Genomic DNA, 14576 nt, shown 5'->3' on the forward strand with positions numbered 1-14576 from the left:
GGAGGCATAATTAATAATTTATTATATTAAATACTATGATAGGTTTATAGCATAAAATTTTAAACTGAAACTAGAGGAAGAGTTTTAAGCAAATAGTTTTATTTTTAAATTCTGTTAAAAATAGAGTAATTTAATATATTTTTACATGAGTTTATTATAATCGAAACATTGTTATCTATTAAGCTGAATACATTTTATGTATAAATATTATCAATCTGATTTAATTAAGAATTAACAGAGTCATAAGCATACACAAGGATGTAATATTCAATCGTATTGATATATATAGTGTCACTTTAAACCTAGATAATTACATCTTAGTTATTTTTATCATACTAGGGACTAGCATTTATTTAGAAAACATCTGTTTGTTTCTATGAGATACAGAATATCTAAATAGAATCGCTGTAATAAATTCCAAGAAATAATCTAATAGGATTTTGTTGCTTGAGTAAAGAAATGTAAATGCTACCAGCTTAGATTTGATATTAATACATTTAATTATTTTTAAAATTTATTATAATAAAATTATAATTGTTTATATTGTATTAGTAGACTATGACTAATTAACAATCAACTAATTCAGCTTTCACAATTTGTTATTTTAAATTTTTTTCGATTAATAACCTCTGTCCATTTATTTTAATAACTCTAAATCCACTATTAAAAACTATTGCCATAATATTGAATTCTTCAGAGTAAAGTATTTTGAGAATTCCATTCATGTAGTATACCGAATCTTAATCTGTAAAGCTACTAAAGTAGATTACCTGGTTCTGATTTGCAGTTGAGGATTTTATAACAAATAACTAATTTTTGTAAGATAGAATCGAAGTTTAATTATTAATAACCTAAAACTAATTAGAATTTATGTTGAAATTTGGATATTCTATAGATTATAGGTTTATTTAATACTAGCTATTCTATGAAAATCCCTTATTGTCAAAATTCAGTGACAAAATTTAAATATTATCTTTTGTTATCTAGTAATAAAGAGATTACTTTTTTGATAAAAACTTAGAGTGACCCAATAAATAGCTGCTACCTATGTTAGAGAACAAGAAAATCTAATTTTAATTACTTTCAGTTTCAATCATACTATTTTGAGGACTTATATTTATTATTTCATAACCTATTTAAAATTAAATGAAAATTTTATTTTTTAATTTCAAAATGAATAATTTTTAAACAAATAAATGTAAGTCACAGCAGGTATAAAAAATGAATGAAAAAAATTAGCGGAGAATATACAGGGTCACACTCAAAGATCTTCATTCAAAAACTTAGACATTCCCCGCTTTGACCCACCCCCAAAATAATAAATAAAACAATCTTTCAAACAAAAATTTAAATATGGTTTTTAATTATTAATCCAAAAAGAGATCTGCTTCAAATAATTTTTGAAATATATTTTAATTAAGACACAATAATCTCTATTACCTTATGTGCTTGCAACAATAAAATAGTTATGATCATCTGTAATGATGTATTCAGTCATTTAATATGAAATTTAGGCGTAATGAGGCTTATCCTTTTTATTAAAGAATAAATTAATAAATTATTTTTTAATAAAATGATAAAATGTTTCATTTACATATTCAAAATAATATTCTTAAGACGTTGTATTTTATGTTAGATTTGAACATACTACTACTGACTAAAAAATACCATTATGTGTACCATTTTAAATTAGTACAACTCTCTTCTTTCCATCATAATTAAATGCTTTTAAAATTAAAGTTTCATTTAAAGCTTATTAAGGTTAGGTTTGTATTAAAACATTTTTATTTAAATCATAAATATATATGTAAAAATCATCTTTAAATAAAGATAATTAATTATCTAATTCCTCAAAGAAGAAAGGACTTTTTGCATTTTAGAATGAGTTAACTATTGTTTATTAGCTTACCAAGCTTTCTTACAAGTAGTCTCTTTAAATTATATTTAAATTTTATAAAGTTGCATTTTACTTTTAAGTACTATTTTATATAATAATACATCCTTAACTATCTGTTTGAGTTTTAACTTAAGGTATCTTTTAATTGTCTTAAGGCACATCTGGTTAGTTTGTAGAATCATCGTCAGCAATCTTAAAAAAATATGGATCAAATTCAACATTAATTTGATTTTTGATTAACTGAGTTTATATTTAACCAGTTGAAAAGGTTAAAATACTAATATTTAACAAATTAGATGAATATGTAAACAAATATTTTTAGGAAAATGCAAATATAGTATCAGTTGTCTCTAAAATAATCGTAAGTTATTAAAAAAGGATATCTATTTTTTATACTATTCCATTAGAAATCAAGTAAATATTTCGATCATCTTTTGTTACTCTATCATAAGAATTTTTCAAAGCTAGCTGATTCAATGGTATTAATTCTGGGTAAGAGTAGAAAATTGTGTTTTTACCATCAAGAGTCACAACCTATATATAGAAATGTATGTATGTATTGTATTTATTTTATTAAAACAAATAAAACTTACAAATGACTTTTTATCTATCTAATCAAAATAGAATACATATTAGATATCTCTTTAACTAACATTATTTCTACTTGATAAAGTCTTAATTTAGCTAATATTTTTCAGGCTTATGCAAGTTTTATTATTTTAGTTTGAAGTTCCTGGACAATTAATTGTGCAATGGCCTGTGGAAGGATTGTAGAAACTGTAATCATTTATTAGGCATTCACTTTTCAAACAATTTTTTTAGTCACTTGATAACTGCCATCCTTATTCGCATTATTAGCATAATTTACCTTCAAATTAGCAAACTTTACAGTTTTCTACTTGGCATTCAATACAAAATCCAAAGTAATTCACCTAAGATTAATTTCTTTGACATTAATTTACACATTAACCAGTGCGTTGTTCCTTTAATTTATTTTTAAAAGGTTTTTTATAGATATTTTAGGTAAATTTTTTTTTACATAATACTAATTATTTTAACATTACAAACATGAGGTGGAGTCATTGCATATTTTGCAATTGTTTAAACAGCTGCCACAACTTTGTAAAGTTAAATCATAGTAAGTGTCTTAAAGAGTACAACCTTACAGAGTTTCGCTATACATATACTTAAATCCTAGGATGAATATCAAAAAGAGTTTATGCATTTATATCTCTATATTATTTTGCTATTTTATTTAACTAAAGTAAATTAAAGAGTTTTTATAATACAAAGATTAAAACAAATTTACACTTAATTACAACTTTTTATTCATTTTCTCAATAATTTATGTGGTAAAAATATTGATTTTTTACATTAAGAATGAATTAATAAATATCTAAAAATCCATTAATTTAGTCTTTAGAAACACGAATTTTGAAAAAGTAAGTCAATTTATAAAGAAAAAGCATAATTTAGCTCAAACTATTTTTGATTATATTAAGTATGGAGCAGGTGATTCACAATTACATTAGAGCATTAATAATAGTATTTTTAAGAGTTAGATATTAAAAAGGGGAGGTTTAGCAATGTGGTAAAAAAAATATTCCTTATTAAATATCAGAATAAAAAATGAAAGTTAAAATGATTAAAATGAGCGCAATGAAGATATTAGAAACTAATTTAGATAGAGCTTAGATGATAATAAACTATTTGTAAAAATTTAAGGATCTCCATATATTTTTTATTTTGAATATTTTCCTTAAAATAATGATTGATAATGATAATGTTTCAAATAATTAGAAGAAGCTTAGTAGGGTATTAAGTCTATAAAACTAATTAATCAAAAAAAAGCTAAGCATCTTATGCATTATTTATATTTAATATTACAAATTTATTTGTATATTTAATTTATTAGAAACTGTAGATTCTCATATAATAACACCAAACCCCCCACCTCCAAAATATTAAGGTGCTATTTCATTAAAATAAAAAGTAAAGTTTGATTTCTCCCTAATGTTTTAAAACATGGTATCTAATTAATCGTGGTAAATAAAAAATAGATATTAATATGATTAATTGATAATATCTAAGATTACAATCTAATTAGCATTTAAAAGATTGGCTTTACATAATTTAATAAGATAAAATATAAGACTACATTTTGTAAATAATTTGCTTGTTTTTGGCAAAATAGAAGGGCAAGCAAGATTAAGAGGAATTAATTTATTTCTGTAAATTTAATTTTTTAATTATTTTATTTTATAAACTAGTTTTAACTTATAAAATTTATAAATATAAAAACAATAATAAAATCTATCTATATAATAGGTTAAAATAATGTTTCAAAATATTATTTAATAAAACAAATAATTCAAATATTTATTATATATTCATCCTTTTTTAGCCACTTGTTTATCATCTGAATTTCTTTTGAAAGAAGATAAATCTTTTGATTTAAGGCACTTGTTTATAACTTTGAATTTATATGATTCATCCATTTGCTTTAAACTTTTATTATAAATTTGTGTAAATTTTAAATATATATTATTTCTTAAATTAAAAAATAAAATAATTTATTTTAGCAGAATCATCAAAAAAGGTAAAAAGATAAATCAAATAAATTCAATGATCTTTATTGTTTTAAATTAGTTTTTATGAATAAAAATATCACAATCCAAAATAAATAAATAAACTATTTTTACTAAAGGTAAAGCGCAAAATTTAACTTATATTATTCTGAATAATCTCAAAAAATTAGGGTATTTTATATTTAAAAATGTTTTTTTTATCAGATTTGCTATTAGCTTTGATTTGTCTTTTTCGAAATTAATTAACCCAACGAGAATGATAAAAATTATTTAAATAGAGCTAATATTTATAATAGCTATCACAACTAAAATTATTTGGCTTAAATTTTACTTTCAGTAAAATCATTTATAATTACAAAAAGCATCAAATAGCTATAAATAAGCCTCCGCTTCAAATTCTTCTTTTCTTAGTAAATATGTATATTTTAATAAGGCTTATTTCTTATAATTGCTAATTATTAACATGAGCATTATATTATCTTCCAAAACTAAATTAATTAGTATCCTCTCAAAGAATTTATAAAATATTTTAACAATTTCCCAATACAGAAATTAATTCCTAAAACCAGTATATAAAAATCCATATTTAATGAATGATATCTTCCACCTTCTAAGATATTTATTAATTTTATTAATCAATTTTTTATATTTATTTAAGCTTAGAGTACAAAAAATAAGGAACAAACAAGAAGTTCTATCTAATTTAATTTGGTAAAATTATATAGTTATTATTTATTAGTTATCATTAAAATTTTGATTTTTGCTAATCATAATTTAACAAGTTAGTTTTTAATATTTTGTGTAAAATTTACTAAAAATAAATTTTTTTTTTATTATTTATTTTCTTCAACTTTCTAAAATTTATGATTAGTCTAATTGTTTTATGAAACAAACTCAAACAAAAATTGAATCAGATTTTTAAAATTTGATAAAAAATCAAAATAATTGATTATGCTTTTTTTATCTAAACCATATGAGATAATAAATTAAAACACACAAAACACAATATTAATATTTTTTGGGGCTTGTCTATATTAAGGTATCAATATATTAAGGCCCTTATTTGAAATTTTTTAAAATACATTGAATTATTTGGATTTAGATTTAATTAAGGCCTTTATTAAAGTTTTTAAATAAAACAAGAGGTTATTATAAAATATAAACCTTTAGGGAAAATATATTTTATTTTTTATTTTTATAAATTTTTTTTAATAATTGTTAAATTTAAAAATAATTTGTTAATGGATTCTGGGTAAAGAGTTCAAGTTACCATAATTCTTAGATAAAAAGCATTACAGTTTTGAAAAGGTAGACAAATTTTTAAAAAAAATATCTCTAATTTAATTAAGATAAGTAAAAATAATTAAAAAAAATAGCACAGTATTATTAAAAGTTTATCTTAAATTAGGGGTGTCTTATATTAGAGGGGGGACGGAATACACAAAATATATTTAAAAATGATTAAATAAATATAATTAAAAGAATCTACTATTTTTTGTATTAAATAATAAAATGAATTTTAAAATATGGTTAAAAGTATATTGAATCAGGTAAAAAAATGCAAATATATTTAAAATATTGATAAACTTTAATCTTCGATTTTTGAAACTCTCTACTATCTAGTTTTAGCTGTTGAATAAACCCATTTTCTTTTTTAATTAGTATGACATTATTTTATTTTCAAAAATAAATAGCTCAATTCAATATTTTAGTTAATTCAAAATGATTTTTTTTAATAAATATTTTAAATCATTCATTTAACATACAAAAGAGTATTGATTTATTTTCATTTATTGAAATTTATCTTTAATTTTTCATATTTCAATTTTGCTTGAGATAAAAGATAAAGTCATAAAAACAAAGATTTGCATACATGAAATCATCAAATTCAAACTTATGAAGTAGAAATCATTTTACAATCACTTTTACAATTCTATATAATTAGAATAAATAATAAATATTATTTTATTAAATAATTAATAATAAATTAATAAGAGGAATTTAGTCATTTTTTTTAATACCAAAAAGTTTCAAAAAATTCTTTCAATGGTTTCTTCTATAAGCTAGTTATATGCTTCTTCTATATTTAATTTAAATAGTGATGATACTTCAAAAAACAAAATTCCATAAGAATCTGAAAAAGATTTTCCTTCACTAAAGCTAACTTGTCTATTAAAAGATTAATCTAACTTATTTCCAAGCAGAAGGTAAGTAAATTTCCTATCCTATATTTTCATTGATTCAAAATAATATTTAATCATTTCTTCAAAAGAATTTCTATCTGTAATATCATAAACCAAAACTAAACAACCGCCTTTCAAAATCAACTTAAAATAATTTTTCATATTACCAGCTCCGAATATTTCATGTCTTAATGTGTCTATTAAAGTTATTTTTAAATTCATACCGCACTATTTTTTTATTTATTTATTGGTTAATTAATTAATTAAATTATAGGTTTTGGCTTAAACATTTTATTGATGGAAAACAAATATTTTAAAAATATATTTTTGCTTAATACTTGAATAAAGGTATTAAGTTGTTTTAAATAATTTAGATTAACTATTATTTGAGCAGAAATTTAATGGATGATTTAATTTTTATTATCTAGAAAGAATTTTAATTATATTATCTATCAAAAGATAGAGAGAGAATTATATGATGATATTTCAATTAAATAAACTACTTTTTAGATTCTATTAATGCAATAAGGTAATTAATTATCAACTCCACAAAATTTTTGAGCAATATTAGATTTACCCACTGATATTTTTCCTCCAAACAAAATAGTTATCTAACCTTCTTTTTTTATTTATTCCATTTTCAATTTTGAATTTATTAAATCTTTGCTAATTAAATTATTTATAAACAATTTTGATAATTTTAAAATTAAGGCATGCATAAAAAATAGATATTTTTCTATATTCTTTTATAAATTTAATAAAAAAAATTAACTTTAATAAATCTTTGCTGATTATATATAGTACATCCAAATTTTAAATTCATGTGGATGAAGAAACGCAAAAAATTAATTAATTAATTACAGGATTAACTAGATTAATTAATTGTATCAATAATTTTATTTTAATGTTAATCATAAAACTTTTGTTTTATTATTTATAATATGAATATGGTATTTCAAATGTTAAATTTTATAATTAACAGATATTTATTTGATAATATATTGAGCTTAATCTTTTTAAAAAAATTAATTTTTTCCAAATATTTTAACAAATTATTAATCAAAAATAACTAAAAATGTATTTTTTAATATAAATGAGGTGACGAAGGAATTAATTTATTCGGTATACTTTTTGAATTTATTAAATTATAAATTAAAATACTAAATAATAATAAAACTAAGATTTTTAAGTAAGTAAAAATTTTTTTAAATTATTCTTTCTTTCAATTGAAAAGTCTATCTAAACAAAATTTAGATAAAGAAAAAATGATACATTTTTAACTATTTTGTATGAGTTAATAATAAATAAATTATTAATACAAATTAATTATTTTAAAATAACATCAAAAAATTCAAGGACTTATATTATAATTAATTTGATAAAACTAAAAAATTCAAGGACTTATAATTTATATGATAAAACTAAAATTTAAAATATCAAAAATAACTAAAAATGTATTTTTTAATATAAATGAGGAGACGAAGGAGTTATTTAACTTTTTTATTAAAAATAATTTGAACGTTTATTTTCACAAATAGATAATAATATTGATTAATAGTAAAATATTTAAACTAGTTATTAAATTAAAACTGCTATTTTTTACGATATTTTCGATTTTAATAGAAAGTTCATCAAATAGATCATCTGATTCATCTTCTTCATCTATATCAGTTTTCAAATAGAAAATAGCCAAGTAATTGTTTGTTGTATCAAAGTAGTTATAAAATTTGTATATTCCATTAGAAGAGTGGTAGGTACCATTTTTTAATATCCAGTGTCCAATTCCAAAACTCAATTTTCCGTTTATAGCCTCATCTAAATTACTTGGATCGACTTTTAAATTGCTCGTATAATCTTGAAGGATTATATCTACAGTCTTTTATTCCAATATTTTTTAACCTTAAAAAACTCCTCCATTCATTAGCATGAGCATAAAATTAGCGTAATCAATCATTCTAATAAACATTCCATCAGCTATAGCCACGTTTTTACCATTCTCTCCATCAAAAGCAGTAAATCTAGCATTTACCATGCCTAAAGGATTAGCTAAAACCTCTTAAAATAGCTAATTAAATCCCTTTCCAGAAACTTTCTCAGCAATAGCGCCAGCTACTTACATGCTCACATCCCCATACATAACAGTTGTTCCAGGAGTATTAAATAAATTATCTCTTGGTACTGGTTTGCCATTTATTGTACCTCCTTTTGCAATTCCTAAAACAGAATCCTAAAGAGTTAAATCAAGAGCTTATAACCATTCATCTAAATATCCAAACCCGCTAGTGTGTGTCATTAATTGAAGAAGGGTAACTTCATTAGCTTCTTAAGAGAATTCATTATTTGGATAAAATTTAGAAATTTTATCAGTAAGGCTAAGTTTACCCTACTCAACTAATTTCATAATTACAGTCATGGCTGGCCATTTACAACCAGAAGCTATATGTATAGTTGAATCATCAGTATAAGCAACAAAAGCAGAATTAGATAAATGTTCTTTTACCAAAATAGTTCCATCTTTTAACTACACCATCCAACTTATTCTACCATCAAAAATATCTAAATTTTTTTTTAATTCTTTTGTTACTGAAGAAAATGAATGCGCTTCAGTATAAATTACAATCATAGCAATGAATAAAAATTACTAAAAAGAAATTTTAATCATTTTTAAATGAGTATTTTCTTCTAAATTTAATTATATTATTTTTATTCTTAATTTAAATAAGTATGAAAATAATATGATTATCAATTTAAAGAAATTAATTAATTAATCTATTTTAATATTTATTTATTAATAAATGAGGAATTTAAATAATAATTAATCAGAATTAATCAAATAATATCTTAATTCCTTAATACATAAATATATAGACCTTGCAATCTTAAATTTCATATCTAATTAAAAAGGCTATAAATCTTCAATTTAATAGCTTACTTCAAATTAAAAGGTAAATGGCAAATGTATTTTCCTATAAAAGATACTGAACAAAGATAATAGTTGATTATGTATTTCATAGACATTTAATATAATTTTTCTTACTTCCATGTTTAAAAAATCAGACAGAAAGCTGAGAAATCTGTCAAATCATTTTATATTAACTCAAAATATAGAATTCCTTAGAAAATTACAACTGAAGTTTATCAGCAAGACAATCTATCTCAAAATTATTAAATGGACACATGATCCAAAACTATACGCTGATAGAAGAGATAATAAATTTGAAAGATTATATTTTTTGTCCTATCTTTTAATATCAATCAAATATATAAATAAAATGATTAAAATGTTACTAAGATCAAATAAAATATTAGTGAAAATTTATTAAATAAATATTAAATTTTAAAATATTTATAATTTATGACATCATATTTTAGTATATCCATTTAATTGATAAACAACACATTTTAAAAATAGTATTTCAAAAATAAATATTTTTTAATTTTAATAAACAAAAAGCACTTCCAGATATTAAATTCTTAGGAATATGGGAAATTAAGAATTTAATTCATGGATTTGTTATTAATAAAGTAGATTAATTTATAAATTAAATAATTTTATTTTATTATAAAATATTTGATTTATAATTTTTGATTATAAATATGTAATTTAAGAAATTATAGCCAATCACCTAATTAAAATCTAGTGATTTGGGTATGTATCTATTCATTAATTAATGAGTTTAAAATTAAATAAAAATATATTTGAAATTGTTAGCTCTAAGCCATTTTTTTTTAATTCATTTTATTTATGATAAATTTTGGTGAATTTCCAAACCTCCCGATTTGCATTTTTCTAGAATATTTAGAGAGCATTTTATAATAAAAAATAAACAAGATAAGCATTTTAAAATTTATAATACCACATTAAAAAAATTACATAAATTCTTGATATGAAATAAGCTTATAAAAAGCCAAATTCAACATTAACGACTTTTAAATTCATTAATTTACTCTAAATATTATTAAATTTCTATTGTCTGAATCAATAAATGATAATTTAAAAGACAATTATTTTATGATTTTAAAAAATATAAAATGAAAAAAATGATCATAAGATAAATTAAAAATTTGAGAAAAAAAAACATTAAAACCACTAAAGTTAAAATAAAAAATAAAACTTGATTTCTCCCTGAGGTTTTATTTAAATCATGGCATCTAATTAATCATGATAAATAAAAAAAGGATATAAATATTATTGATGGATAATATTTAAGATTAAAATATAACTGGCATATAAAAGTTTGGAATTTATATAATTTAATAAGATGTAATATAACATTAAAAGTTTCAAATTATTTTATCGTTTTTGCAGAAATTGCTTATGATGATTTAATTTATTTAAGTAAATTTTATTATTTTATTTTTTATAAATAATTGATTTACTTATAAAAATATGAATGATATTTATAAATATAAAATCAATAATAAAATCTATCTATCTATTTATATTTTAGGTTAAAAACACCTTTTCAAAATATTATAAAATAAAATATATAATATTATTCAAACATTTTATATTTATTCATCATTTTTTCACCAGTTGTTTATCATCAGAAATCAAAGACAACTAATCTTTTTGATTTACGACACTTGCTTATTACTTTGAATTTTTATGATTTATCCATTGAGCGAAAACTTTTATAATAAATTTGTGTAAATTATTAATAAATATCAAAATAGTATAAACTTTTAAATTATAAATTATTCTTTAAATTAATAAATAAAATTATATTAGTAGAATAAAAAAGATAAAAAATTAAAATAAATATAAGCTATCAAATAAATTCAAAGAGCTTTTTTGTTTTATATTCATTTTTATAGTTTAAAATATCACAATCCAAAACAAATAAATTGTTTTTACTAAAGTTTAAGTTTCAAATTTGAGAGATTAACGCAATTTGCTAAACCAGCAACTAAGCCTGATGCACCTTCAGCACCAATTTAATTATAACTTTTTAAATATTGAAGAAAAAATATATCATTAAATAATTAATTAGAAGGAAAAAATGAAGAAAAAATATGAAATAATAAGAAATAAATAATAAAAGCAAAAGTTGAAAATAAAATGATGAGCTAAATTAACAAAGAAAGAACAAAAAAAGCAAGCACAATAAAAAGAAAAAGAAAAAAGAGCTTTTTTGTTTTTAATTAGTTTTTATAATTTAAAATATCACAATCCAAAACAAATAAACTGTTTTTACGAAAGGTCAAGTGTCAAATTTGAGAGATTAATGCAATTTGCTAAAGCAGAACCTAAGCCTGATGCACCTTCATCACCAATTTCATTCCAACTTTTTAAATATTGAAGAAAAAATATATCATTAAATAGTTAATTAAAAGAAAAAATGAAGAAAAAATATGAAATAATAAGAAATAAATAGTAAAAGCAAAAGTTGAAAATAAAATGATGAGCTAAATTAACAAAGAAAGAACAAAAACAAATAAACTGTTTTTACGAAAGGCCAAGTGTCAAATTTGAGAGATTAATGCAATTTGTTAAAGCAGAACCTAAGCCTGATGCACCAATTGCACCAATTTAATTTTCACTTTTTAAATATTGAAGAAATAATGTATCATTAAATATTTAATTAGAAGGAAAAAATGAAGAAAAAATATGAATAATAAGAAATAAATAATAAAAGCAAAAGTTGAAAATAAAATGATGAGCTAAATTAACAAAGAAAGAACAAAAAAAGCAAGCACAATAAAAAGAAAAAGAAAAAAGAGCTTTTTTGTTTTTAATTAGTTTTTATAATTTAAAATATCACAATCCAAAACAAATAAACTGTTTTTACGAAAGGCCAAGTGTCAAATTTGAGAGATTAATGCAATTTGTTAAACCAGCAACTAAGCCTGATGCACCATTAGCACCAATTTAATTAGACCTTTTTAAATATTGAACAAAAAATATATCATTAAATAGTTAATTAGAAGGAAAAAATGAAGAAAAAATATGAAATAATAAGAAATAAATAATAAAAGCAAAAGTTGAAAATAAAATGATGAGCTAAATTAACAAAGAAAGAACAAAAAAAGCAAGCACAATAAAAAGAAAAAGAAAAAAGAGCTTTTTTGTTTTTAATTAGTTTTTATAATTTAAAATATCACAATCCAAAACAAATAAACTGTTTTTACGAAAGTTAAAGTGTCAAATTTGAGAGATTAATGCAATTTGCTAAAGCAGAACCTAAGCCTGATGCACCATCATCACCAATTTTAAAAAAAACTTTCCAAAAACAAGCTAAACGATATAAACGAGATAAACGCAATAAACGAGCTAAAGCATACCACTGATACGCTGTATATTATTTAAAAATTGGTGAATTTAAAATAATTCGATAATAGCTTCTAACTATAAATACATAATTAAATAAATAAATATATAAACATTATAAAAAATTAATTTTAAGTTGTATTCTGAGTGCATTTATATGTGCGAGTATTTCTATTCTATTCTGCACCAATTTAATTGTCACTTTTTAAATATTGAAGAAAAAATATTTCATTAAATAGTTAATTAGAAGGAAAAAAAGAATATGAAATAATAAGAAATAAATAATAAAAGCAAAAGTTGAAAATAAAATGATGAGCTAAATTAACAAAGAAAGAACAAAAAAAGCAAGCACAATAAAAAGAAAAAGAAAAAAGAGCTTTATTGTTTTTAATTAGTTTTTATAATTTAAAATATCACAATCCAAAACAAATAAACTGTTTTTACCCAAGGCGAAGTGTCAAATTTGAGAGATTAATGCAATTTGCTAAAGCAGAACCTAAGCCTGATGCACCAATTGCACCAATTTAATTAGACCTTTTTAAATATTGAAGAAAAAATATATCATTAAATAGTTAATTAGAAGGAAAAAATGAAGAAAAAATATGAAATAATAAGAAATAAATAATAAAAGCAAAAGTTGAAAATAAAATGATGAGCTAAATTAACAAAGAAAGAACAAAAAAAAAAGCAAGCACAATAAAAAGAAAAAGAAAAAAGAGCTTTATTGTTTTTAATTAGTTTTTATAATTAAAATTATCACAATCCAAAACAAATAAACTGTTTTTACGAAAGGTCAAGTCTCAAATTTGAGAGATTAATGCAATTTGCTAAAGCAGAACCTAAGCCTGATGCACCAATTGCACCAATTTAATTGTCACTTTTTAAATATTGAAGAAAAAATATTTCATTAAATAGTTAATTAGAAGGAAAAAATGAAGAAAAAATATGAAATAATAAGAAATAAATAATAAAAGCAAAAGTTGAAAATAAAATGATGAGCTAAATTAACAAAGAAAGAAAGAAAAAAGCAAGCACAATAAAAAGAAAAAGAAAAAAGAGCTTTTTTGTTTTTAATTAGTTTTTATAATTTAAAATATCACAATCCAAAACAAATAAACTGTTTTTACGAAAGGTTAAGTGTCAAATTTGAGAGATTAATGCAATTTGCTAAAGCAGAACCTAAGCCTGATGCACCTTCATCACCAATTTAATTGAAACTTTTTAAATATTGAAGAAAAAATATATAATTAAATAGTTAATTAAAGGAAAAAATGAAGAAAAAATATATCATTAAATAGAGTAAGTTACTATACAAATTTAGAAAAAGCAAGTTTTATATACCAGTTTTTACATTTTATAAAATTAAGATTTTATATATTTTTTATGAATTTTTTTTTCCATCATAGGTTTTCAAAATTTATTTTTTTCAAAAAAAAAAGGTATGTTATGCTTTCTAAAAATTAACTTTATTTATAATTTTATTAAGATATAAATTAAATAGGTATTTCACTCTAATTAATTAGGAGGAAAAAATGAAGAAAAAATATGAAATAATAAGATTAGTTAAAAATTAATAAAATTAACAAAGAATGAAAAAATAAGAAATCATAAAAAAAGAAAAAGGAAAACAAATCAAA

The 14576-nt window shown here is 20.7% G+C and overlaps 5 protein-coding genes across 5 annotated transcripts; all 5 read right to left on the reverse strand. All coding sequences in view use genetic code 6, as the record gives it.

Moving 5' to 3' along the window:
- Positions 1–942: 942 nt before the first annotated feature.
- Positions 943–3122, reverse strand: TTHERM_001423408 (hypothetical protein; the record flags this gene model as incomplete). Its single annotated transcript, XM_012796450.1, has 7 exons — positions 943–983; positions 1046–1132; positions 1441–1531; positions 1595–2089; positions 2339–2431; positions 2491–2880; positions 2937–3122. 7 exons carry the CDS (start codon positions 3120–3122, stop codon positions 943–945), a joined length of 1383 nt encoding a protein of 460 aa, XP_012651904.1.
- A 1146-nt stretch (positions 3123–4268) lies between these two features.
- Positions 4269–4831, reverse strand: TTHERM_001423409 (hypothetical protein; the record flags this gene model as incomplete). Its single annotated transcript, XM_012796451.1, has 2 exons — positions 4269–4405; positions 4600–4831. The coding sequence occupies 2 exons, from the start codon at positions 4829–4831 to the stop codon at positions 4269–4271; spliced, it is 369 nt and encodes a 122-aa protein (XP_012651905.1).
- Positions 4832–6515: 1684 nt separating this feature from the next.
- On the reverse strand, positions 6516–7387 carry TTHERM_01423410 (Ras family small GTPase; the record flags this gene model as incomplete). The annotated part of the gene is made up of 2 exons (XM_001029573.2): positions 6516–6896; positions 7172–7387. The coding sequence occupies 2 exons, from the start codon at positions 7385–7387 to the stop codon at positions 6516–6518; spliced, it is 597 nt and encodes a 198-aa protein (XP_001029573.2).
- Positions 7388–8196: 809 nt separating this feature from the next.
- Positions 8197–9198, reverse strand: TTHERM_01423430 (beta-lactamase; the record flags this gene model as incomplete). The annotated part of the gene is made up of 1 exon (XM_001029575.3): positions 8197–9198. The coding sequence occupies one exon, from the start codon at positions 9196–9198 to the stop codon at positions 8197–8199; it is 1002 nt and encodes a 333-aa protein (XP_001029575.2).
- Positions 9199–11495: 2297 nt separating this feature from the next.
- TTHERM_001423430 (cyclic nucleotide-binding domain protein) lies at positions 11496–14343 on the reverse strand (the record flags this gene model as incomplete). The annotated part of the gene is made up of 9 exons (XM_012796452.1): positions 11496–11616; positions 11867–11956; positions 12122–12211; positions 12461–12550; positions 12801–13013; positions 13384–13473; positions 13727–13816; positions 14067–14156; positions 14291–14343. 9 exons carry the CDS (start codon positions 14341–14343, stop codon positions 11496–11498), a joined length of 927 nt encoding a protein of 308 aa, XP_012651906.1.
- Positions 14344–14576: the final 233 nt, after the last annotated feature.

Source organism: Tetrahymena thermophila, assembly GCF_000189635.1.
Source record: "Tetrahymena thermophila SB210 genomic scaffold scf_8254729, whole genome shotgun sequence".
In the NCBI taxonomy this organism is placed as follows: Eukaryota; Ciliophora; class Oligohymenophorea; order Hymenostomatida; family Tetrahymenidae; genus Tetrahymena; species Tetrahymena thermophila.